This window comes from Halichondria panicea, chromosome 7, assembly GCF_963675165.1.
Source record: "Halichondria panicea chromosome 7, odHalPani1.1, whole genome shotgun sequence".
Taxonomy (NCBI): Eukaryota; Metazoa; Porifera; class Demospongiae; order Suberitida; family Halichondriidae; genus Halichondria; species Halichondria panicea.
The window spans coordinates 4087143-4112943 of NC_087383.1; the positions used below are offsets into that span (position 1 = coordinate 4087143).

At 41.6% G+C, this 25801-nt stretch overlaps 4 protein-coding genes, 2 long non-coding RNA genes and 1 pseudogene across 7 annotated transcripts; 3 read left to right on the plus strand and 4 right to left on the minus strand.

The window, feature by feature from the left end:
- The window catches only part of LOC135338967 (protein EFR3 homolog B-like), a 90304-nt pseudogene extending 70451 nt beyond the window's left edge, over positions 1–19853 (plus strand).
- LOC135338774 (NACHT, LRR and PYD domains-containing protein 3-like) lies at positions 620–3986 on the minus strand. Its single transcript, XM_064534860.1, has 3 exons — positions 3870–3986; positions 3421–3759; positions 620–3251 (listed from the first exon to the last, which is right to left on the minus strand). The coding sequence occupies exons 1-3, from the start codon at positions 3892–3894 to the stop codon at positions 742–744; spliced, it is 2874 nt and encodes a 957-aa protein (XP_064390930.1). The 5' UTR covers positions 3895–3986; the 3' UTR covers positions 620–741.
- Positions 4108–7173, plus strand: LOC135338794 (uncharacterized). The gene is made up of 4 exons (XR_010395766.1): positions 4108–4156; positions 4262–4296; positions 4390–4446; positions 7026–7173. It is a non-coding gene; the product is annotated as an uncharacterized LOC135338794 (long non-coding RNA).
- On the minus strand, positions 9278–13179 carry LOC135338776 (NACHT, LRR and PYD domains-containing protein 3-like). Its single transcript, XM_064534863.1, has 3 exons — positions 12686–13179; positions 12073–12411; positions 9278–11916 (listed from the first exon to the last, which is right to left on the minus strand). The coding sequence occupies exons 1-3, from the start codon at positions 12708–12710 to the stop codon at positions 9563–9565; spliced, it is 2718 nt and encodes a 905-aa protein (XP_064390933.1). The 5' UTR covers positions 12711–13179; the 3' UTR covers positions 9278–9562.
- Positions 19854–20048: 195 nt separating the features above from the next.
- On the minus strand, positions 20049–20987 carry LOC135338798 (protein NLRC3-like). Its single transcript, XM_064534877.1, has one exon. The coding sequence runs from the start codon at positions 20985–20987 to the stop codon at positions 20049–20051; it is 939 nt and encodes a 312-aa protein (XP_064390947.1).
- Positions 20988–20999: 12 nt separating this feature from the next.
- LOC135338797 (NACHT, LRR and PYD domains-containing protein 12-like) lies at positions 21000–23674 on the minus strand. Its single transcript, XM_064534876.1, has 3 exons — positions 23567–23674; positions 23093–23431; positions 21000–22527 (listed from the first exon to the last, which is right to left on the minus strand). The coding sequence occupies exons 1-3, from the start codon at positions 23589–23591 to the stop codon at positions 21005–21007; spliced, it is 1887 nt and encodes a 628-aa protein (XP_064390946.1). The 5' UTR covers positions 23592–23674; the 3' UTR covers positions 21000–21004.
- LOC135338799 (uncharacterized) lies at positions 23148–25334 on the plus strand. Of its 2 annotated transcripts, none has more exons than XR_010395770.1 (2): positions 23148–23287; positions 23415–25334. It is a non-coding gene; the product is annotated as an uncharacterized LOC135338799 (long non-coding RNA). The 2 variants fall into 2 exon arrangements; XR_010395769.1 differs by having other exon boundaries at positions 23209–23350.
- Positions 25335–25801: the final 467 nt, after the last annotated feature.

Sequence of the window (25801 nt, forward strand, 5' to 3'; positions counted from 1 at the left end):
ATTTGTAATTAACGCTAAATTAAGTACGCGCTGCTAATAATAAAACGCAATTAAAAAAGTATGAATCTCATTCAAAAAAAAAATTTTTTTTTCTTTTTTCTTTTTTCTGATGTACTTTTGTATAATGTAATGCATGTACTTTTGAGAGTATGCTAAGCAAGCTAGTCCGCCAAAATTAGTACCCTAAAAACAGAAAAATCTGAAAACGCTAAAATTACTACCCGTCTATATTTATATATTAATAGTAGTAACATTAAGGTACTGGGTAGAAGCCCAAAGCCAAAGGGCTGGTTGTAGTATTCCGAACGTATAGTGAGAGTTCTACTAGCCCTGAGGACTTCTAAATCATGTGGAAACTTCCTAAACAGTGTCTAAGCATTTTAGATCACAACCATGAGTATCTAGCCAATCAGTATACCTAATCTTTGCTAATGATTTTCTAAGTGAAGTACGTAATTTTCTAAGTAAGTACATGATTTTCTAAGTTGGATAGAACACTTCCTTTAGCCAATCAGATTGCGGTATTTATGTAAACATGATAATTATAATCAACAATAATTATTATTATAATTATTATTGTATTCACTGAAAATGTACGTACAGTATTGCTGTTGTGCTATCCCGGCATTATAATAACCTTTAATTTGTTTTAGGTAATGGTTGTGTAATATGCCAACATAGCATTTAAATTGTCATTGAATAATTATGGCAGAATAAAATCAAGTAAAATCATGGTCGATATCAGATTGCCACGTAAATCTCAGGCAGTCCATTTCTCTTTCTCTCTTTGTTAGCGTCCCTGAATACTATCTCGATACAGGATCTTAGGTGATAAGGTATCCACAATCGTGTCAGTTCAGGGCAGTGGGTGGTTAGATGTCTGGCAAGTGTCTTCATTCCATCTTCTGTTATTGAGTCATTACCTTCAATGTACAGTGTTTTAATCTTGTTAATCAGTCCAGTTGATAGCTCCTCGATACTCTGATCAGTCAGATTACAGCGACTCAAGTTCAATGTTTTCAGAGTCTTATTGACTGCAAGTCCAGCAGCAATGTGACGACAGCTAGTCACTGTGTTATAAGACAAATAAAGAAATTCGAGGGCATTCAGAAGTTGATAGAGGGCAGCTCCATTGTCCTCTGATATTGTTAGTGAACAATTGGTCAGGTGCAGTCTCTTTAATGATGTGTTAGTTGACAAGGCCTCACAGATATACCTCAGTTCAGTGTTACCAATAATATTGTGTGACAAATAAAGGTCTTTAAGAGTAGTGTTTGTGCTCAGTAGTCGAGGGAGTGCTCCGTGATTGTTGAGAGATAGTGAGCAGTTGGAGAGATTGAGATACTTTAATGATTTATTAGTTGACAAGGCCTCACAGAGTGTGCTAAGCCCACTATTGCCAATGGCATTATAAGACAAAGATATTGAACTAGTGTTCTTGATCACCTCAGCGATGTGGTGTATCCCATCTTCATGAATATCATTATAATGAAGATTAAGACTAATCTCGAAGGGACACTTGGAAAGTCCTCGGGCCAGAAATTTACAGCCTTGGTCACCAATACAGCAATTTTCGAGGCTAAGTGTGAATCCATTACTGGTGTTGGAACAAACTGATGCGAAATATCCAACAGAGAGGCAGTCAATAGGATTCATTGTAGTGAAATTAAGATCTAGATCATGATTAAGAAGTGTGGCCATAAACACACAAAGTGATGAGTCTTCAACTTCGTACAAACAATTGATGAGGGACAACAAGAGAGGTTTTGGCTTAACATAAATATCATTATCATTTATCTTATTCTCACTTTTGACAACCTTTCTGACCAGATCAAAAACAGATGTTGGAACTGGACACAAGAATCGAGGTAGCTTGCTGAGGATTGGTCTTCTAGTTCTCAGTTTGGTGACACCAGCATAAAACTGGAAGACTGCGCTGAATCGAGGATTACCAAACAGCTTCTGGAATACAGAAATTTGTCTCTGGGAAGACATGAGAGAGATGTGGATTGCTGCTAGTAACTCTTGGATAGACAGGTGGAGAAAGCAGTAGTAAACCAGATGACCATCGCTAATGATACTGGGAACAGTTTGTAATAATCCAACTTTTGAAATCTCCTTCGCAATGCGAAGATCGGCCAAATCATTGTCAGTAAATGTCACTTTGTCTTTTTCAATCCCATAATATGCAAGTTGACACATTTGTACGGACGGTGTTTTGATTTCTGAGGGCAGTGAGTCTGGAAATGTGATGTCTCCCACTGAAGTGGTTTTCCCCAACCTATCCTGGAGGTATCTCTTGAGAGTGCTCTGGACAACAGATGTGAATATCCCGTGGTTGGATGTTGGGAGTGAGTGGTTATCAGAAAGGAAGCAATTAACGACAATGGACGCATTGAGGGGGAGGTAGCAGCTACCTTCTACCACTGGGTTCTCTCGAATTCTTTCTAGTAGAGTCTGCACAGCTTGTGAGTCACCTTTCAAACACTCAGTGAAATACTGTTCTAGTTCTTGTGGAGTGAACCCCAACACCTCCACCCTGGACGAGACTAGTGGGTGGAGCTCAGCCGAGGATGACGGTCGAGATGTTACAATCAAGGCGGATTCGTGTAGCGGACTTTCTCGTGACATATCTGGTCGGATTAGTTTGTTGATGATGGAGTCTCTAGGGAGGTCAGGAGGAAGCTCGTCCCATCCGTCTAGCACCCACAGTACACCTTTGCCATACAGTGATTTTATTACTGCCTCTGTCTCATTAACCACGGCCGTATCAATGCAGGGAAGTATGTCAGCAATTTTCTTTGCTTTTCTAACGAGGGGATCTCTCAGTCTCACGAGGATTGCAATATCGAATTCTTGGAACAGTTTTCCTTTTGCCCACTCCTGACAGATGTGTAGAGCAAGGGTGCTTTTGCCAGAGCCTGGAGCTCCTTCAATCAACACAAAGTTTCGTCTATTTCTAATCTCTGAGAAAATATTTATCAAGTTAACTGGAGTCTTTTGAAGTAAAATATCGTCGATTTTTCCTGTGATTGATAGTCTAAAAAATTCATCATTGATTTTTCCTCTCTGAATTTCCTCCTTCTGAATTATGGCCAGCTTGAAGACTTTGTTTGTTGGGATGGGAGGCCATTGTGTGGCTGATGTGGATACTTGTGTTCTGTAGCGACTTTGTAGGTAGTCCCTGTACAAGGACAGCTTGTGGTTCAGCAGGACCCTCTCTCGGGAGGGGGGACACGAGGTGGTGGAGTCTGGGGAAACAAAACAATAGGTGAGTACCATTCCTGGTGATATAGTATTATCTCAATAATTGTACGTGAAGCAATAAAATAATTAAGTTAACTGTCCCTTATTTGGTTGCAATCACTCCCACAACGTATGGTACCACAATGACCACACTCTCACATATGGCAGACTCACATTTGTCAGACAAGTACTTGCACACTCGAACAGCAACGTCTCCATTGAGCAGAGAGAGTATGATGAGTAGCAGAGCTTGGAAGGTGGCTTGTAGTTGGTTCTTGTTCTGCCAGTATTCTAGGGCAAGTTTCATTCCGGCTTGAGTGCGGTTTAGACGTGTTTTAGCCTTCACTTCGCTTACGTCAGTTTTCTGTCCAGGTGATAGCTCCAGCTTTTCAAGATAATCATCAGTGTTATCGAAACATGCTGCTAACTCGGGTAGATCTGGTTCCTTTATTGCTGTATTGAGCTGCTCATCAGTCAGTTTCATTTCTGTCTTCAGATCGTCAATTGTGAGCTCTGAAAATAGATAAGCAAGCACACAAGGTTAGCAATCACCAATGAGAGTTTTAAGATGCTTTAGCAATCATTGGGTTTATCCTTTATAGTAAACATGACACTTTTTATACCTTGGTTCTGCTCTTTAGTGGCCATTCCAGCAAATAAATCTGTGCCTTGCAGCTCTCTGAGTCTGAAAATCTAAATTAAATTGGGTGTTGACTTGCAAAGAAAAGTGGGTGTATCTCAGATGCCAAATAGAGATAAGCTTACGCCCACTTTTCTTTGCATTTACCACACCCACCAAAGACTGTGTTGAAAATGTCAGCAGGAGTCTTTTCTATCCTCTCTTCCCCCCCCCCCCCCCCCCCCCGCCCCCTGAGAAAAGGTTTGGCCCGCATACTAATTTGTCACCTGGGTAAGAATGCAGAGTAGATCTACTCAGTTTATGGTAGACTACATGATAAAGAATGGATGTTCAACCATAAATGCACTTTGATTTTCACATACCCGTACCCCACAGACTAAAGTATTACAGCATTCTCGGGCTGGAAGATGGTGAGTTAATTTATTAGCCATAGATTATTGTCTGGTTAATCTGTTGGTGCATGCCTTGTAAGCATAGATCATGTTCTCTGTTCCTTTGCACAGTTTGAGGCTGAGAATGCTGCCCTGTCAGAAATGAACCCGACGTATTCAAGTTTTCAAGTAAGATTACCATAAGACCTTTAATTAAAGCAAAACTTTTTTTAAATATTTACTAAGCCAGAGGTCGCTTCTTTTGGAGGTTGAAAAATTGTGTTAAAAACCTGATGTCGTATCTAATTATGGATAGCTCTACTCAGTCTATACTTGCCTCGATTTCTAGCCGCTTAAAAACGGGGAGTTAGAATCTGTATCTTAATCAATGCTAGGGTGTGTGCCTACATTAGTTTACCTCCATTTAATACGCGACATTAAAAAATAACTGTCAACGCAGCTGTCGCTACTTTTAGAAATTTACCTAACCTCGAAGGTGTCCTCTCTGGTGAGTGGGTTGGGCAAGTGTGTGCCTACAGCTGTGGACATGTAATTATTCGTAGCCAATTCTTGAGAGGCCACTAATAGCAAGAGTATAATAAGAGAGAGAGAGAGTATCCAACGTAGCATAACATGCATTTGGAAAGTAGCGTAACTTCCTGCTTTGTAACTAACTGATCAATCCTAGTTCCTGGAGCCCTCAGGACAACAAAACTCATTGTCATTAATTAATGATGTGTTTCAGACAGGGTGTCACGTTACTTTCCGAATATATCTGATGCAAGATAGCGATGCATTCAAACTCTCTCTTTTACTATGAGCTCTTGACTGATTGTACTGCTCCCAGGGTTCATGTATAAAGATGTTTAGGATCAAGTATGTATGGTCGACTTTAACTGAGCACTCTTGTATTAGCCATAGTTATAAGCACTGCAATAATTATGTCCTTAGACAAAGAACTTGCATGTCTGTTTTTGAGGTACCGTATATCTTCTAATTTATCGCCTCGGACACTTCTGACACTTTTCTGGGCAATTTTCGTTGTTCTAATACAACGGATACTCTGGTGCTTTAATATTACATTTGTCCGGACAATACCTTGAAAAGTTGAGTTACATTCATAGCCGGCCAGTAATACTTCGAGTGCTGGTTAGATAGCTTTGAGTAACTAGTTTTAGATAGCTAGTGCAACTATTCAGTCGCACACTGTTCTATTAAACTTAGCTAGCTCGCATGCAGCTGCTTGCTTGTTTTAATTGTTTCCAGACACTTCGCATGCTCTATATATGTTAAAAAATCTGTTCCAATTATACGCAGACAATTTACAGAATAATTACCTTTTGTTCTAATAAATTATAACATATACGGTACTTGTATCTAGTAATCTGCTTATTCATTGTCTAACTAATGTATAATTATTGCATGAAACTCTTTTCTCAACTTAAATCTTCTGTCACTTGCAGTTGCACCTCGAGGGGAAGCTCAGAGTTCTGGAGAATTGGACCAACAGGCTGTAGCGCTGAGCTCAATCACTTTTAGGAGTACAATCAATATGTCTTTGAGCAGTATTGGTCTCCAGAGTTGAGAGAGCTGATATCATCACACTATATAGGGAAAGGTAAAGTTGTTTCTTATATAGTTTTGATCTAGTTGGTAGAAGATTCAGAAGACCTAACACCGTGTAGGCTTTAGCTGATAGTGAGCCTCTCCCATTTTCATATTCGATTGCACAAAAAGCCCAAGATCTTTGTTTATCAGAGAGTACCTGCATTTCATGTGACTCATCAATAGCAACTGAATGCCCCGGCCTATACCATTGATGCTCACAACAAAAGCCCCTTGCTGGTACATTGCTAAGATGGTGGTGGGCATTTCAAGCAAATCAGCAATATGGGCGTGAGATTATTCTCTGATACGTTTGATGGTCAAACGCTGTGAAAATAGATGCCATTTTCTTTATGCATGATCCAGCAAGTGTGCATGTGGAGGGTTGGGCAGGTTGTCTAGAGGAGCAGAAGTTCATTTAGATTCGTTAAAGTGTTGTACACCAAGTGGTGTGTGGTGTTTTATTGGTGAGCATTTTTAGTTAGTTATGTGGTACGAATAAAATAGTACATGTATTTCGTGCTTGTGCACAGTTCAATTCCAGTGCTTTACAATTCTCATTCTCCTCACAGCAGCTGTCCAGACGGAGGACCATGTGTCAGAGTCTTCTCTCACGTGACACTGCGTCCCACCAGCCCTGGTCTGAGGCCCCTCCCCCATAACCTCCTCTCTTACTTTAGCCCCACTCAAATTCTCAACCAAGTCCGTATCTTTTGCTCCAAGATCATGTGACGAGTCCTTCAAAGTGCACTTCACTCGTACTAGATTCATGAAGTTCCTGAATGAGCAGGAGGTGAGAGGAGGAATGTTTGTGCTCAAATACCAGATTTTACTTTAATGACCTTTACCTGTCAATGTGGATCAATTGCAATGTTGTTTGGGAGTAGATCTTTACCAAATGCATAATAATTATGTTTTCATACCTCCTAGGGTGAATACCGAGCAGCCGCATTTCATGGCGAGTTTTTGCAGTACTTAACGTCCAGCAGCAATCCATGCTAAACCAAATGGTCGGTATATCGAGGTGGCCGTACTTTAGAGAGCCGGAATAGCGAGAGTCTACTGTACCTTTATTATAACTACTGTACCACTACCACGATGCTGTGATGGTTGTATCTGTATACCTGTGTGTGTACATGACCACCATGTAATCTATTACCCAGTCTGCTGTGCAAGAGAGACTTGTGATGGAGGAAGAGCTCAAGAAGGCACTGGATCGCTGTAAGGAGTTGGAGCAGAGCAGTGTGCCTGCAGTGGACGGGGTGGACATATTCGAGTGCTACAAAGTAACGGGAGAAGGAAGAGCACTTGAAACAGGTGAAAAGTGGCACAGTATACCGCACCGTACGTATAGCGTCCTGGGTATAGTTTCCGTGGACAAGCTAAACTCGACGAATATTTATCACACACGAAAACGTAGGCGTGGTTGACCGGAACGCGTGCAATGCAGTGTAGCAAAGGGAATTTTTACACACGAAAATCACTGCTGCACCACGCCTACGTTTTTGTTTCGGATTTTTTACCCCACGAAATGACCTGCTATACAGTATGTAGTGAATATGGCTTAGGCAAAATACACGATACATGATGCCGATTGTGTCTACATTATTTACTGGACTATGGGCCGTTTTCATTTTCACCATGTAAAGTTTGCACCTCTGGTACTGTATATCAGTTAGTCAGGGTTTCATCTAGTGGGGGAGGGGTGGTTCCCCCCCCCCAATTGTTGTAGAATAATGACATCATCACATTAGTACCACATTATAGTTAATGTGATTAGCTGAAGTTAGATCTACTGTGATGCGTTAGATTAAGCATAGTGTAATCAACTTTTTTTAAACAAAAGTGGGCGTAGCCAAACATTTTGTGACGCGCTTACGCACTTCCAAATCTCCCCCCCCCCCCCCCAACTTGTTATCCTAGATGAAACCCTGTTAGTGTATTAGAGAGTACAAGAATGATTTGTCAGAACAATCTCATGTACCTCTTTGGTAAACATACACTAACTGTGTTGTACTGACTTTCATTGAATCACACTGTATCACACGTCACTTCTCTTGCAGCTGTACAATGAAGTACATAGCTGCGATAAAATCCTTCGATGTTGTGGATAGGTAATCAGCTGTCTACTGACCAGGTGTGTGTGGGCGGGGGTAGAATGGATTGTGCGCTCAATAAGTGATAATCCTTATTAGTTGCTTAAAACCTGATACACAATTTCAGTCAATCAATTTTTTCATGCCCCACAGAGATGTAACCTATAGCTGTGCTCCATTTACCTCGGCTGGAAAAAATGTGAGTCAATTAGTGACTTTCTATGACATTTATTCCCGGAACTGAATCATAATATGACTCTCACTGTTCCCCCCCCCCCACAGAGGGTTCTTCCTGCGAGCATCGACAGTGGACTCCCCGGACAGATAGCTGGGTATCGATGCGTACTCTGACGTGATCAAACCAATCATCTGCATCAGTGTCCATGGAGATATGCCCCACCCACTCTGTGAGTCTCTACCTACGTACTGGAGAGTGCATAGCAGATACTAACATACTTGTGTTGTGTGCTTAGATCTTTAATACGGGCTGTCTATATACTATATAATTATGCTTTCAATTCCTGCGTACATTGGTGTGTCACGGTATTGATGTTAAGAGCTTCGTATGTCTCTTGTCATTGATGTACTATTCTGGGAATCCCTCTACTATGATCGAACAACATGATAATCATCGACATGTGCTCTTACTATTATTGCTCTTGTACGTACTTTGTCCAGATTCTACTACTAATCAGATTCTATTTCAGTGTGAGGCTATTGACTTATTTTATGCCTCTATGTGTAACGTTGAGCGCTATGTTAACACTCCCCCAGGTTCAGAAATGTTGTGTTTAAGATCACGTCAGTGGATGTGAGCAAGTTTGAGGTGTCTGGGCAGGCAGATAGAGAAGGTGGAGCTGGTCTTCCAGGCGAGGGGAGCAATAAAGGGAGTACTAATATGATTTTGTGTTATGTAGAATACATGCATTCTTTGCCAGTTGAACTGTTTCACTGCCCTCTCTTCTCCCCACACAGGACCTCCTTCAGCTGCAATACGAGGGCCTGGCAATCATGAAGATGTTTAGAAGATGTTTGGGAGGGCTAAAGTGAACGTTAATTTGCTCATCTTCCTCATAATTATATGAACAAAAGGCATCAGAGCGTTAAATTGGATTTTCACTAGCAAATTGCTTGCATGTGTTCATTGACAATTTACTGTGCATGTGAGCATTTATCATTATTACCAAGGAGAAGCCCTTGTTATGCCTCGAGGCGTAGGAGGGATACGGTAAAGCTGACTGTGTGTGTGTCGATCTGTGTGTCTGTTATTGTTCATTGTTACCAAGGAGAAGCCCTTGTTATTGCTGTGCTATATACCGTATAGCGCGAAATTTTCGAGGCACTTATATTTCGTGGATTGGCCTCTAAAAGCCATTTCGTTGCACAATGTTCGCAGAATGACTGCTTACCGGAAGCCACGCCTTTAAATCTTGCATGTTATAGCAGGTAAAGAACGATTTTCGTGGACTTAATTTTCGTGTAGGATTGCTAACCCACGAAAATTAAGCCCCTCGAAAATTTCGCGCTATACGGTATTGACAAGTTGTAATTAATTAAAATTGTCATTGATAACGATCAATCTCAATTAATAATTAATAATTAATCTAAAAATAATTACGCATATTAATCCATTTGTTTTGCACATCAATCTCGGGTAGTCCATTTCTCTTCCTCTCTTTGTTAGCGTCCCTGAATACTGTCTCGATACAGGATGGTAGGTGATAGGGTATCAACAATCGTGTCAGTTCAGAGCAGTGGGTGGTTAGATGTCTGGCAAGCGTCTTCATTCCATCTTCTGTTATTGAGTCATTACCATAAATGTATAGTGTTTCAATCTTGTTGATCAGTCCAGTTGATAGCTCCTCGATACTCTGATCAGTCAGTTTACAGGAACCCAAGATCAATGTTCTCAGAGTCTTATTAACTGCAAGTCCAGCAGCAATGTGACGACAGCTAGTCACTGTGTTAATAGACAAATTAAGATGTTCGAGGGAATTATTTGTATTCAGAAGTTGATAGAGGGCAGCTCCATTGTCGTCTGATATTGTTAGTGAGCAACTGTACAGGTCCAGGCTCTTTAATGATGTGTTAGTTGACAAGGCCTCACAGAGTGTGCTAAGTCCACTGTTGCCAATGGCATTATTAGACAAAACCAATTTAGATATTGAACTAGTGTTCTCGATAATCTCAGCGATGTGTATCCCTTCTGTAGGAATATCATTATTACAGTTGGGACACTTGGAGAGTCCTCGGGCCAGAAATTTGCAGCCTTGGTCACCAATAGAGCAATTGCTGAGGCTAAGTCTGAATCCATTACTGCTATTGGAACAAACTGATGCGAAATATCCAACAGAGAGGCAGTCAATAGGATTCATTGTAGTGTGATCAAGATCTAGATTGTGATTAAGAAGATTAGCCACAAACACACACAGTGACGAGTCTTCAGCTTCGTACAAACAATTGATGAGGGACAACAAAAGGGGCTTCGGCTCACCATACTTCTTCTCTTTCTCACTTTTGACAATCTTTCTGACCAGATCAAAAACAGTGGCTGGAACTGGACATAACAATCGAGGTAGCAAGCTGAGGATTGGTCTACTAGTTTTCAGTTTGGTGATACCAGCATAAAACTGGAAGACTGCACTGAATCGAGGATTCCCGAAGAGCTTCTGGAATACAGAAATTTGTTGCTTGGGAGACATGAGAGAGATGTGGATTGCTGCTAGCAGCTCTTGAATAGACAAGTGGAGAAAGCAGTAGTAAACCAAATAACCATCGCTAATGATACTGGGAACAGTTTGTAATAATCCAACGTTTGAAATGTCCTTCGTAATGCGAAGAGCGGCCAAATCACCATCAGTAAATGTCGCTTTATTTTGTTCAATCCCATGATATGCAAGTTGACACATTTGTACAGTCTCTGTTCTGATTTCCGAGGGCAGTGAGTCTGGGGATGTGATGTCTCCCACTGGAATGGTGTTCCTCAACTTCTCCTGGAGGTATCTCTTGAGAGAGCTCTGGACCACTGATGTGAATATTTCGTGGTTGGATGTGGGGAGTGAGTGGTTATCAGAAAGGAAGCAATTAACGATGATGGAAGCATTGAGGGGGAGGTAGCAGCTACCTTCTACCGCTGGGTTCTCTCGAATTCTCTCCAGTAGAGTCTGCACAGCTTGTGAGTCACCTTCCAGACACTCGGTAAAGTACTGTTCTAGTTCATGTGGATTGAACCCCAACACCTCCACCCTGGACGAGACTAGTGGGTGGAGCTCAGCCGAAGATGACGGTCGAGATGTTACAATCAGGGTGGATTTGTGAAGCGGACGTTCTTGTGACATGTCTGGTCGAATTAGTTTGTTGATGATTGAGTCTCTAGGGAGGTCAGAAGGAAGTTCGTCCCATCCGTCCAGCACCCACAGTACACCTTTGCCATACAATGACATAGTTGCAGTCTCTGTTTCATTAGCCATCGCTTTGTTTGTGCAGGGAAGTATGTCAGCAATTGTCTTTGCTTCTCTAACGAGGGGATCTCTCAGTCTCACGAGGATTGCAATATCAAACTCTTGGAACAGTTTCCCCTTTGCCCACTCCTGACAGATGTGTAGAGCAAGGGTGCTCTTACCAGAGCCGGGAGCTCCTTCAATCAGCACAAAGTGTCTTCTATCTCCAATCTCAGAGAAAATGTTAGTCAAGTTAACGGGAGTTTTTTTAAGTAAAATATCGTCAATTTTTCCTGTGATTGTTAGTTTAACAAATTCATCGTCGATTCTTCCTCTCTGTATTTTCTCCTTCTGAATCATGGCCAGTTTAAAGACTTTGTTTGTTGAGACGGGAGGCCATTGTGTGGCTGATGTGGATACTTGTGTTTTGTAGCAACTTTGTAGGTAGTCCCTGTACGAGGACAGCTTGTGGTTCAGCAGGACCCTCTCTCGGGAGGGGGGACACGAGGTGGTGGAGTCTGGGGAAAAAAACAATAGGTGAGTACCATTCCTAGTGATCTTAATACAGAATAGGTGTAATAATAGCAATTAAGTTGAAGAGTCCCTTATTTGGTTGCAATCACTCCCACACCGTATGGTACCACAATGACCACACTCTCACATGACAGACTCACATTTGTCAGACAAGTACTTGCACACTTGAACAGCAACGTCTCCTTTAAGCAGGGAGAGTATGATGAGTAGCAGAGCTTGGAAGGTGGCTTGTAGTTGGTTCTTGTTCTGCCAGTATTCTAGGGCAAGTTTCATTCCGGCTTGAGTGCGGTTTAGACGTGTTTTAGCCTTCACTTCGCTTACGTCAGTTTTCTGTCCAGGTGACAGCTCCAGCTTTTCAAGATAGTCATCAGTGTTATCGAAACATGCTGCTAACTCAGGTAAATCTGGTTCCTTTATTGCTGTATTGAGCTGCTCATCAGTCAGTTTCAATTCTGTCTTCAGATCATCAATTGTGAGCTCTGAGGGAATTCACCATTAAAAATAGTAATAATTTTGTAGCAGTGTGTCAGTGGACTCTAATATCTGTCTATGCACGTCATATGTACAATAGTTGTTATACTACCAAAGGTGAAAGTGGTGTAGAACCATAGATGATATAGATATAGATCTAGTGCTGATGTCAGTATAGTCAGTAGAACCAAGATCTAGATCCCGAGCGAGCTAGATATAGGGCATGTGTCATGTGTAAGTGTGTGTACTAATCTAACTGAATCATTCAAGGACTTAGATTACCTTGATTTTGCTCTTTAGCGGCCATTCCAACACGTACATCTAGTTTGTTTACTTGCCAGAGTTTGTTTACTTGCTTGGCTAGTTCCCTGCAGTGGACCACTCCCTTTAGTTGTGAGAGGGTGTGGTTGTTTAATAATTATTTCACATTTGGCCAGCCTCTAGCTCCACTGTAAAAACCTCTGCTCTCACGTTACGTTTACAGCTTGGTCTACTATCAATCAAGACACAGAACTAGATCTAACTATGGCGACGTGCTTCTGCTGCCCCAAACCTCGCTACAATTACAAACGGCTGGTTGATGGGCTCTTCCCAGAGGACCCTCAAACACCCACACCTGTGTCTGCTAATATGGACAAGCTGCTCTTCTTTGCTCAAACCTCCCCTGACCATCTGGACAATATTGGAGAGTACCTCGCTCTGAGACTGCCTGCAAAGAGAGAGAAACGGGTTAGACGACTATTTCAGAGACGTACCTGTATGTACAATGTCGACATGTTATGTATAGCTAGGGGAAAGTTATCGACCATCCCCATACCTACGGAACAGAAAATGGTGTATATGTGTGGCTGGGAACTTTAAATGTTATATCTATGATACAACTATAGTATCCAATGGCTTTCTCCCAAACGTGGTACAAAATACAATTTTCATGCCTCTCCCTCCCCCCAGGCATGTGAGTGTGGCTCTGCAAGTGACGGAGAAGCTGCTGTCAGCCTGTGACTCACAAAAGCTCCAGTTGATTGTGGATACCTACTTGGATATACTGCATAATATGCTGGAAACGAGCAACACAGAACTGCATATCATGGCCACCATTTCGGTGAGTAGGGAGTGGGTGTGTGGTGTGTGTGGGTGTGAGTAGAGTGTGTGTCTGTGATAGTGCCGAGAGTGAACGTGCGTGTATGTGTGTGGGTGTGAGTAGCGAGTGTGAGTGTGAGAGTGTGGAAAGTGAACATGCATGTATATGTGTGGGTGTGTGTAGTGGCCATTGGCCAGGAGTGAGTGTGTGAAGTGAACTTGTTTATACAACACATTGACCCTTCCTCCGCACACACACAGTTTGTGAAGTTTGCCGAGCGAGAGGAAGGGAACACCCCCTACCACAGACAGTACGACTTCCTCATCCACCGCTTTGCCTCTCTTAGCCTCACCAAGAATGTCGACGACGCCGATAAATATCACGAGTATGTGTACATTTACTGTTTTGAAATTAGTTTGAGTGGCCACAGGTCGAAGTGTTAGGTGTCATATTTTAACTGTACTGCCCTTAGGGTACTCTGCCACATGCATAACTTGTGATCACATTGCTTTCATCACCAACTCCACCCCTCCCCACTACACCTCACACAGGACGCGGATGGCTGGGTTGCAAGGGCTGAGGGGAGTGATAAAGAAGATTGGTCGGCAAGACAACCTCCAGATGAACATTTGGGACCTAGATCACATGAACAAGATAGTGTCGCCCAGTCAAGGTATACTGTCTAGGAAAGTCACTACAATTTGCTTCAGTTCTACTCCTGGAGCACTAGCTAATACACATACTTCAATGAGTAAATGTTGATAGCCTCAGTCTGTATCAAACTTACCTATTGATGGTCTTAGATAATTATACAGTGTGTGCCAATAGTAACCTCCCTCCCACTCTGACAGAGAGTCTGGTGAGATCCAGCCTGTTGTGGAGGAGGGGGACAGTCTGGGAGGGTACTCTCAGGATAATCTCACTGAGCTCATCACTTTTGCCGGACTCTCTCACATCGATAGTGTCCTCAAGCCAATACTGCAGTAAGTCAGTCAATGCCTCGTGTGCGTCGGTGCTACTTGTAGGCAAGGTGGTTTCCCTAATGTATATGTATATACATTGTGCGTACGTAGGTGTTACAACACTGTACTTGTAGGCAAGGTGATTTCCCTAATAGGTGTAACTTAAATGGAACTGCATTCAGCAGGAGTTCATTAGGATTCTTATTGAACTCCTGATGTTAGTAAAGTGCTATGACCTATTGTACAATGTTGTCTCAGCAGGTCTAGTACTATGACAACCATTGTCTCATTTCCTGTGTATGTACATGTAGTAACACTCCATTGCTCCCCTTGTAGACACTTTGACCTAAACAAACTATGGATATCGGACAAGGAATTCACAGCTGGTGTGTACGTCATCGTTGTGGAAGCCATGCAGGTACACGTATATACATGCACTGATGGCCAAGTGTTCTCACCATAGTGTATAGTGCATCATAAAAATACTTGTGGTCATACGATCGACTGTAAATTCTGACTTGACTGTCCACAACGGACTGTCAACAGTATTTCGTTGCTCTCTGCTTTATTCTGTTGTGTAACATTGATAGCTTTCAGGTCCAACATACTCCGTCACTTTCTGAACAGGATTGTTTATTCAAGCATTTCAATTGTTCCCTCCAGTGTCCACTTACAGTGTAGACATGTACCCCCCAGTGTACATTATCTTATCCCCCCACAGCCCCCCAGTGTACATTATCTTATCCCCCCACAGCCCCCAGTGTACATTATCTTATCCCCCCACAGCCCCCCAGTGTACATTATCTTATCCCCCACAGTCCCCAGTGTACAGTATCTAACACGTACCCCCACAGCCCCCCAGTGTACATTATCTTATCCCCCACAGCCCCCCAGTGTACAGTATCTTATCCCCCACAGCTCCCAGTGTACAGTATCTAACACGTACCCCCACAGCCCCCCAGTGTACATTATCTTATCCCCCACAGCCCCCCAGTGTACAGTATCTTATCCCCCACAGCCCCCAGTGTACAGTATCTAACACGTACCCCCACAGCCCCCCAGTGTACATTATCTTATCCCCCACAGCCCTCCAGTGTACAGTATCTAACACGTACCCCCACAGCCCCCCAGTGTACATTATCTTATCCCCCCACAGCCCCCCCAGTGTACATTATCTTATCCCCCACAGCCCCCCAGTGTACAGTATCTAACACGTACCCCCACAGGCCCCCACTGTACATTATCCACTGTACATGTACCCCCACAGAGACAGGATCGGTACAAGGCCGTCCAGTCGCTGGTGGACCACCTGGATGCCAAGGTGAAGGAGTCCTGGGAGACCAAACAAGGGATCCTCGGCACACTCTCTAAGTGTGTTGCCGTGGCAGCAGACAGCTCTCTAGGTGAGTCTCCATGGTAAAGTACTTGTATGGTTTCAACACTATTTTTGGGCCATTTTCTAAAGAAGGCTATACGCATTTATTCTTCATACGTAGATGCTTTCATAGCTGTTATTAAAGTTTCTGCATGACTGTACATGTATGTTTTGACACGGTTTAATTCCACGCTTTAATCTGCATACATGTATTTACATTACTTAGCTTGTGTCCACTCATGCAGGTCCGTCTGTACTGGATATATTCCGTACACTGGTCCGCCACCTCCGTATCTCCATAGAAACTGTTTCAGAAGGCCCCTCCGACCTCACGTCCTCTCTGACCTTTCAGCAATCCATCACTATATCACTGTGGGGGAGTTTGCAGGAGTCCTTCCTGACTATCACAAGCCAGATATACTGGGGCTCATCAACTCTTATGTACCCGTGGCCTCAGGGGGTCTTGATAGCGGAGCCACCACTGGACTGCCTGTACATCCTCTGGCAGCTCAGGACACTCAAAACAGGTGAGAATGATATTTTAAAGCAGTTGCTTCATTTAGCTGTTTGTGTACATGTATATGTTTAGTTTCCTGTCATAAACACTGTTTGTACATGTACATGTTCTCTGATTCTGGTGCCTTCGTAAAACATGTTTATAGCAGTAACCTTTGAGTAGTTATACTTATTGTCCATATACATCAGAATTTATGGCAGTAAACCTCCGAGGACGAGGGCAAAGAGAATGATCTGCTTATAATTATGTGACCATGCACAATAGACTGCATGCTTCCATAATTGTATTCTCTCCTTTATTATGCAGCCCCATGTTGACTACCTCCCTGGTCAAGTGTTTGAGGGCGGTGGCTGACACCTGTCACGCATCAGTGCTGGAGACTGCGTTCCCAGGGCAACTGTTTGCCTCCCTCGTCCAATTGCTCCTCATACGAGAGCCCATCACACAGGCCCTACTCTGGCATCGTCTCGTAGATCACCATGCCAACAAAGACAAGATTCCTCTCAACACGTGCGTGGATGTGTCTGTGTGTGTGTGCACTTTGCTACAGTAGCCCTCATATAAAAGTTCCCGTTCCGTACCGTTCAATTTGCGTACAACGGTTCGCGTAGAAACGGAATGAAAACGGAAGCCAGCTCATTAAAATTTAATACGGTACGGAAATAACCGTTTTAATTCTGAAATAACGTTCGCACGTGTAGCTGCATGATTTGCTCCGTAGCTAGCTGGCTAGTGTTCCAAGAAATCAAGCTGGTGAACTGTTCTACTAAACAAAGAATCCTCATCCTTCACAAACAGCTACGAAGCAAGTACAGAATCCCTAAGAAGCAAGGTCAAGGCGAGCTAGATCTAGTTAGAATAATTACTGACATTTAGTTTGAACATTTATATTTATATTTATAGCACTGTACATGAATTTGTTATTCTTCATTTGACATGATGTTTTAATGATACAGGACATTGTATACGATAGTGTATAATTTATAATGAAGTGTTCAACAAAAGTAATAGTACAATCAGATCATAATATAATGTAGCTGTATCTAAGATTCCAGACTGAGAGATCCGGTTGACTTGCTACTACCAACTTTCTCATCTTCTTCCAGCCTTGCATGTAAGTTCTGCAGTATTCCCAGTGCTATTTGTATGCCCCTGGATTACACTAGAGAAGTTAGTACATTTGTAGCTTGCTTAGTACATACAGAATAAATAAAAATTATTATTGCTAACTCAGCAAATTCCACCCGTTTTTTCTCCTAGAACGGTGTAGGTAATTACGGTGCGTTTATGAATAATACGCTACCGTTTAGTTAGCCTTTTCTGACTCCGTAAAAACGGGAACGTTACGTGCAACTGAAACGCAACGGGAACTTTTATATGAGGGCTACTGTACATGTGTAGCTTATCACAAGTTATTACAATTGCTGGACTTAACAAAAGGACTTATTGTAAATCCTGTCCTAACTACAGAGACATTTTGATGCTAAAACCTTAGTACAGTAGCCCTCATATAAAAGTTCCCGTTCCGTACCGTTCAATTTGCGTACAACGGTTCGCGTAGAAACGGAATGAAAACGGAAGCCAGCTCATTAAAATTTAATACGGTACGGAAATAACCGTTTTAATTCTGAAATAACGTTCGCACGTGTAGCTGCATGATTTGCTCCGTAGCTAGCTGGCTAGTGTTCCAAGAAATCAAGCTGGTGAACTGTTCTACTAAACAAAGAATCCTCATCCTTCACAAACAGCTACGGAGCAAGTACAGAATCCCTAAGAAGCAAGGTCAAGGCGAGCTAGATCTAGTTAGAATAATTACTGACATTTAGTTTAAACATTTATATTTATATTTTCTTCATTTGACATGATGTTTTAATGATACAGGACATTGTATACGATAGTGTATAATTTATAATGAAGTGTTCAACAAAAGTAATAGTACAATCAGATCATAATATAATGTAGCTGTATCTAAGATTCCAGACTGAGAGATCCTTGCTACTACCAACTTTCTCATCTTCTTCCAGCCTTGCATGTAAGTTCTGCAGTATTCCCAGTGCTATTTGTATGCCCCTGGATTACACTAGAGAAGTTAGTACATTTGTAGTTTGCTTAGTACGTACAGAATAAATAAAAATTATTATTGCTAACTCAGCAAATTCCACCCGTTTTTTCTCCTAGAACGGTGTAGGTAATTACGGTGCGTTTATGAATAATACGCTACCGTTTAGTTAGCGTTTTCTGACTCCGTAAAAACGGGAACGTTACGTGCAACTGAAACGCAACGGGAACTTTTATATGAGGGCTACTGTAACTTCCATGATTGTATCTGTTGGTTAAGAGTTTATTATGTTTTCCTGTTTCTTTGCACAGTTTGTGTGTTATGCCACTGTGATCGACCCACCCCATGCTGGAGGTTGATGTGAGTTGAGACTGAGAATGATGCCATCGCAATCACTTCAGTTAGATGAAATATGAGGAGAGTTGATGTTCTGTACAGCTGGAACATTTGGTGATTATTTGGCGAATGCAATGCAATACTATATACAGTGACGTTGTGTCCACCAGAATATTTAATTTGGCAATCTTCGGTAAATTGCCAAATTAAAGCACCCATAAAGTTTTCCATTATAAGGGATTTGCATTTTACAGGTAATTTCAAGTTATGATTCAGATTGCTTTTGTTGGCTTGTTACTGACCATCATAACAGAAGCCAACCAAAATACTGATTATACCCAATATTTACTACATTGTGGTTGCAGTGCTCAACAATGATTATCCATCAACATGTGCTACCATAATTATAGCAGGGAATTTTCGTAGGGTAAAAAATTCGTTTAACTCGAAAACGGTGATTTTAAGGAGTAAAAATTTCGTTTAGTCACTCATTGCCTGCACTGCATTCAAACGTTCTGGTAAGCCACACCTACGTTAAAATTTTGCGGAGGTCAGCTTGCCCACGAAAATAATTTTTTACCCCACGAAAATTACCCGCTATACGGTATTAATTGCTCTGGTGCGTATACTTTTGTCCACTTTTTGACTGAAGCTCAGGCTCTACTGACTTTAACAATTCCAGTGTGAGCCTATTGACTTATTTTACGCCCCAGTCTTACGTGTAACATTACAAGCAATAATTGTATGAACATTATTTCTTACTCGCCCAGGTTCAGGTTTAGAAGTGTTGTGTTTGAGATCACGTCAGGCAGATAGAGAAGGTGGAGCTGGTCCTCCAGGTGAGGGTGTTAATTTGGTATAGGTGCGTAAACTGTTCAAGAAGTTTACTGTATTAATTAGACTAAGATCTCAGGTATAGTGTTGGTATAATTATGCTGAAGAATAATTATGTAAGTGTATCTTACAATATATGCATTCTTTGTCTTGTACCAGTTGAAGTGTTTCACTGCCCTCTCTTCTCCCCACACAGGACCTCCTTCAGCTGCAATACGAGGGCCTGGCAATCATGAAGATGCTTGGGAGGGCCAAAGTGAACGTTAATCTGCTCATCTTCCTATAAACAAAAGGCGTGGATTTCACTAGCTAATTACTTGCATGTATAATTATAATTATATTCATTGACAATTTACAGCGCATTTCATTATTACTGCGCTATAGTTGTAAAAACCTTAAATTTGTTTTTACTACACTATCGCAAATTATCACATTGAATATCATTATGGCAGAATAAAATTATTATTGTCAAAACTTTAAATTAGAATGCATCAATCTGAGTCAGTCCATTTCTCTTCCTCTCTTTGTTAGCGTCCCTGAATACAGTCTCGATACGGGATCTTAGGGGATAGGATACCGCCAATAGTGTTAGTTCAGAGCAGTGGGTGGTTAGATGTCTGGCAAGTATCTTCATTCCATCTTCTGTTATTGAGTCATTACCCATAATGTTCAGTGTTTCTGTATTGCTAATCAGTCCAGTTGATAGCTCCTCGATACTCTGATCAGTCAGTTTACAGTAACCCAAGTGCAATGTTCTCAGAGTCTTATTGACTGCAAGTCCAGCAGCAATGTGATGACAGCTAGTCACTGTATTATAAGACAAATCAAGATGTTCAAGGGAATTGTTTGTATTCAGAAGTTGATAGAGGGCAGCTCCATTGTCATCTGATACTGTTAGTGAGCATCTGCCCAGGTCCAGGCTCTTTAATGATGTATTAGTTGACAAGGCCTCACAGATATTCTTCAGTTCAGTGTTACCAATAACATTGTTTGACAAGTTGAGGATTTCAAGAGTAGTGTTTGTGTTCAGTAGTCGAGGGATTGCTCCGTGATCATTGAGAGATAGGAAGCACTTGGAGAAATCGAGAGTCTTTACTGATGTATTAGTTGATAAGGCCTCGCAGAGTGTGCTAAGGCCACTGTTGCCAATGGCATTAATAGACAAAATCAATGTAAATATTGAAATAGTGTTCTCGATCACCTCAGCGATGTGGTGTATCCCTTCTTCATGAATATCATTATTGCTAAGGTCAAAATTAATCTCGGAGTGTGAGTGTGAACACTTGGAGAGTCCTCGGGCCAGAAATTTGCAGCCTTGGTCACCAATAGAGCAACTAGTGAGGTTCAGTGTGAATCCATTACTGGTGTTGGAACAAACTGATACGAAATATCCAACAGAAAGGCAGTCAATAGGATTCATTGTAGTGAAATAAAGATCTAGATTGTGATTAAGAAGATTAGCCACAAATACACACAGTGATGAGTCTTCAGCTTCGTACAAACAATTGATGAGGGACAACAAAAGGATCTTCGACTCATACTCTTTCTCTTTCTCATTTTTGGACGCAAGAATTGAGGTAGCAAACTGAGGATTGGTCTACTAGTTCTTAGTTTGGTGATACCAGCATAAAACTGGAAGACTGCATTGAACCGAGGATTACAAAGCAGCTTCTGGAAGACAGAGATTTGTTGCTTGGGAGACATGAGAGAGATGTGGATTGCTGCTAGTAGCTCTTGAATAGACAGGTGAAGAAAGCAGTAGTAAACCAGATGACAATCGTTAATGATACTAGGAACAGTTTGTAATAATCCAACGTTTGAAATTTCCTTCGTAATGCGAAGAGCAGCCAAATCCCTGTCAGTAAATGTTATTTTGTTTTTTTCAATCCCATGATATGCAAGTTGACAAATTTGTACGGACTGTGTTCTGATTTCTGGGGGCAGTGAGTCTGGGGATGTGATGTCTCCCACAGGAGTGGTCTTCCCCAACCTATCCTGGAGGTATCTCTTGAGAGAGCTCTGGACAACTGATGTGAATATCCCGTGGTTGGATGTTGGGAGTGAGTGGTTATCAGAAAGGAAGCAATTAACGACAATGGAAGCATTGAGGGGGAGGTAGCAGCTACCTTCTACCACTGGGTTCTCTCGAATTCTCTCCAGTAGAGTCCGCACAGCTTGTGAGTCACCTTGCAGACACTTGGTGAAGTACTGTTCTAGTTCATGTGAAGTGAACCCCAATACCTCCACCCTGGACGAGACTAGTGGGTGGAGCTCAGCCGAAGATGACGGTCGAGATGTTAAAATCACAGCTGATTCGTGTAGTGGACTTTCTTGTGACATATCTGGTCGAATTAGTTTGTTGATAATGGAGTCTCTAGGGAGGTCAGAAGGAAGCTCGTCCCATCCATCCAGCACCCACAGTACACCTTTGCCATACAATGATTTTATTACTGCCTCTGTCTCATTAGCCATGGCCATATCGATGCAGGGAAGTATGTCAGTAATTGTCTTTGCTTCTCTAACAAGTGGATCTCTCAGTCTCACGAGGATTGCAATATCGAACTCTTGGAAAAGTTTCCCCTTTGCCCACTCCCGACAGATGTGCAGAGCAAGGGTGCTCTTGCCAGAGCCGGGAGCTCCTTCAATCAACACAAAGTTTCGTGTATCCTCAATCTCAGAGAAAATGTTAGTCAAGTTAACCGGAGTTTTTTTAAGTAAAATATCATCAATTTTCCCGGTAATTGTTAGTCTAACAAATTCATCGTCGATTCTTCCTCTCTGTATTTCTTCCCTCTGAATCATGGCTAGTTTTAAAATTTTCTTTGTTGGGACGGGAGGCCATTGTGTGGCTGATGTGGATACTTGTGTTTTGTAGCGACTTTGTAGGTAGTCCCTGTACGAGGACAGCTTGTGGTTCAGCAGGACCCTCTCTCGGGAGAGAGGACACGAGGTGGTGGAGTCTAGGGAAACAAAACAATAGGTGAGTACCATTCCTAGTGATAGTATAATAGAGAATTGCATGTGTGTAACAATAGCAACTTCAACAACCTGTTGTGTGACTAATGCTAGTTGAGGAACTCGGACACTCGTGCTGATTGTACCGAGACTGGGGTCTATTGGCACACTTACGTTTTTCCCATCTACTACTGAAGGCACTCCTTTGCTACAAATCTGGCTCTCTGTATTTATTGGATTGTTTGTGTAGCTACCTGATTTTCTTTTGCAGCTTGTAGTTAATTTAATTGAAGACATTCTCACAAAACCACTATGTTGTTACTTGTGGTTACTACTATACTAGCGCACGCATTGAAATTAAATACTGCATTGAAATTAAATACTGCGTGTGCAAGTCTCAGGATCTAACCGGTGCATTTTTGTGGTTAAATTATGTCAATTTGTTACTATGTGTGGGCACCCTTACTACAGAAATTAAGTTGACAATCCCTTATTTGGTTGCAATCATTCCCACAATGTATGGTATCACAATGACGACACAATGACCACACTCTCACATGACAGACTCACATTTGTCAGACAATTGCAAGTACTTGCACACTCGAATAGCAACGTCTCTTTTGAGCAGGGAGAGTATGATGAGTAGCAGAGCTTGGAAAGTGGCGTCTAGTCCGTTGGTCAGTATCCAGAATTTCAAAGCCAGCAACATTCCTGCCAGAGTGCCATCTACATATGCTCTAGTCCTAACATCAGTTTGTTCTCCAGGTAAGAGCTCCAGTTTTTCAAGATAGCCTTTGTGAACATTGTCGAAACATGCTGCTAACTCAGGTAGATCTGGTTCTTGTATTGCTGTATTGAGCTGCTCATCAGTCAGTTTCATTTCTGTTTTCAGATTGTCAATTGTGAGCTCTGAAAACAGATAAGCAAGCACACAAGGTTATAGCAATCACCAATGGGGGTTTTATGCTTTAGCATGCAATTATTAAAACGTTTTATAAACCCACGATTGCTAAGGTTATAAACCCTAAACATGACGGTCTTTACTTTGGTTCTGCTCTTTAGTAGCCATTTCAAATCTGTGCCTTGCCGCTAGCTAGCTAGCTCTCTGAAATATTGGGTGTTGTTTTTGATGACTTGCAAAGAAAAGTGGGTGTCTAATACTGAGATACACCCACTTTTCTTTGCATTTACCAGGTTGGTCATGATTGTTAATTAATCTTCTAATTTTCTTTGTAACCTCCAATTCTGTGGAAACTTAGAGAAAGCGAGAGAAAGTAGCTATCCTAGCTAAGCCAAAAGGCTGCAAACGATCACAGCCTTTTATACTAGTAGAAAATTATGCTAACAATACTCAGTGACACTAGAAAGTGAGTAGCATAGTCATACTCGAAGTAATAAGGCAGAAACTAAGATTAGTCAAGAAGTTCCAGTTGTTGCTGCACTTTCCTTGTTTTTTTGACTTCTGTTTTAATATAGCAGGTGTAGCAACGATATTTTTAAACTACTACGACTCATAGACTAACAGGAGACGTAATACAAGACAGATAAACGCTCAAGAATGCCAAAGCGAGCAGAAGTACAGTTAGCCTCGAGACCAGGCCGATCAAGGGGCCTGGTCTCGAGGCTAAAGTACAGTAGACGCTACTGCTGAGTCAGCACAAACGAAAAAGCCTGGAATGTCTAATAAAAGGTCATAAGTGGGAGTATTGGTGATATGTCCGACCTCCTTTTTTCCACTGTTCAAGAGCGGCGTTTATTAGCTCCAGATAATTTAGTTTGTCATCAAAAGTTGTTTTCACCTGCATAAACTTGAACTCTGCCATGAGAAAGTCTTTGTGAAGCACTAACAAGCTGCTACTTGTAGCTACGTACATGTAGCTAGCTGCTAGTAATAATTTTTTTGGCTGCCACGTGCAGAAATGCTAGAGTCAAAGTTCACTGAGGCTACTATTTGAGAGCGGCTACTAAATGTTTCATTTTGCTAGCAAGGGAGGCTACTATTTGAGTGCGGCCTTTACACAAGAGAGGCGTCTGATCGAGCATATACGGTAACCATTATTCAAGCTCTATTTACCGTTGCAACTATCTTCTTCATTGAATTTAGGTAAGTTTAATCTTGTATTGTACACATTTATCCCTTTTTCTCTGAAATGATTAATGTTTAGGTCGTATACTTCAATACGCTTGTTGGTAAATCATGTGGTATCACCCCAAGCCAAAGAAAATTAGTCATACATCAGCTGGTAGAATTTAGTGCTAGAAAAAAGTTGAATTAAAGAGCACCACTAAAGATCCCTTTTTTGGGAATATGCTAAGCGTTACAGAAATTTTAATTTTAGGCATACATTCCCTTATGATTGGTGATCACCCCAAGAGCATTAGTTTTGGATCAGGTGGATGTATAGCTTTTGTGTGCATGAATGTGTAGTCACCTATTTTTACCTCACAATTGTTGTTGGCCCGGTAGTAGATTGTGGTGAAGGGCCTGTAGGCCCGAGATATTTAACTACTACAAATGCTGTTTCATCTATATTTTATATAGCAATACCTCGCAAGCCAAAACTTACTGAGTACGCTGAAGAAAAGAAGACAGAAGAATACCGAAGAATACCCCTCCTCTCTCTACACCCCTACACGTCACCGCCCTCGTAAATGTTATTGGCTGTTCCGGCTATATATACACTCTTGTATACCTCACCAGCTTCTCTCCATCTAAGACTGTCTGATTAGAGTGCTAAACTAATCATAATTATAGCTGTAATAATCATTTTTATCGTGTAAGTTTTTGTTAATGTTGTTCGGTTTGATCCCACCCGTTTTACACTTAGAAAGCAACTGGCAGTGCTGTGGAGTGTTTTGCTGTCTCCAAGTGTATGTAATTATACTTAATGAATTGGAAATTGAAATGTACGCTCACCAGCCTAGTATATATAGAAACTTCGTACAACTGATTCATCAAAAATGAAAACAATTAAGAAAGTTACATGGTGTATTATGTATCTTGTCGTGTGAATGATCATGGTTATTGCCTCAAACTAGTGGACTTCTTGATGGTTTTCTTTTTCATTTAATTTTAAGTTGGCAGCAAAAGAGAAGCCTCTGACAGTCACAAATACATTCACAATTTCAGGGAACTAAGCATCCTCTGATGATTTTATATCTACTGTGAAACAAGTATCCAATACCACTATAGCTCTGCACATTCTCCTTACTATTACTATGTACCAATGCACTGTTGATTGTGTCTCTTTCTCTCTTCTTTCACCGCTTACAATGAGT

Excerpts from the sequence above, each read along its gene's own strand:
- LOC135338776 (XM_064534863.1), bottom strand. The coding sequence starts at position 12,710 with ATGGCCGCTAAAGAGCAAAATCAAG. Across the intron at positions 12,412-12,685 it reads CGCTAAAGAGCAAAATCAAG|AGCTCACAATTGATGATCTG; the intron begins GTAATCTAAGTC and ends GAATTCCCTCAG. Across the intron at positions 11,917-12,072 it reads CAAGTACTTGTCTGACAAAT|ACTCCACCACCTCGTGTCCC; the intron begins GTGAGTCTGTCA and ends TTTTTTCCCCAG.
- LOC135338798 (XM_064534877.1), bottom strand. The coding sequence starts at position 20,987 with ATGAATCCTATTGACTGCCTTTCTGTTGGATATTTCGTATCAGTTTGT.
- LOC135338797 (XM_064534876.1), bottom strand. The coding sequence starts at position 23,591 with ATGGCTACTAAAGAGCAGAACCAAA. Across the intron at positions 23,432-23,566 it reads TACTAAAGAGCAGAACCAAA|AGCTCACAATTGACAATCTG; the intron begins GTAAAGACCGTC and ends ATCTGTTTTCAG. Across the intron at positions 22,528-23,092 it reads CTTGCAATTGTCTGACAAAT|ACTCCACCACCTCGTGTCCT; the intron begins GTGAGTCTGTCA and ends TTGTTTCCCTAG.
- LOC135338774 (XM_064534860.1), bottom strand. The coding sequence starts at position 3,894 with ATGGCCACTAAAGAGCAGAACCAAG. Across the intron at positions 3,760-3,869 it reads CACTAAAGAGCAGAACCAAG|AGCTCACAATTGACGATCTG; the intron begins GTATAAAAAGTG and ends ATCTATTTTCAG. Across the intron at positions 3,252-3,420 it reads CAAGTACTTGTCTGACAAAT|ACTCCACCACCTCGTGTCCC; the intron begins GTGAGTCTGCCA and ends TTGTTTCCCCAG.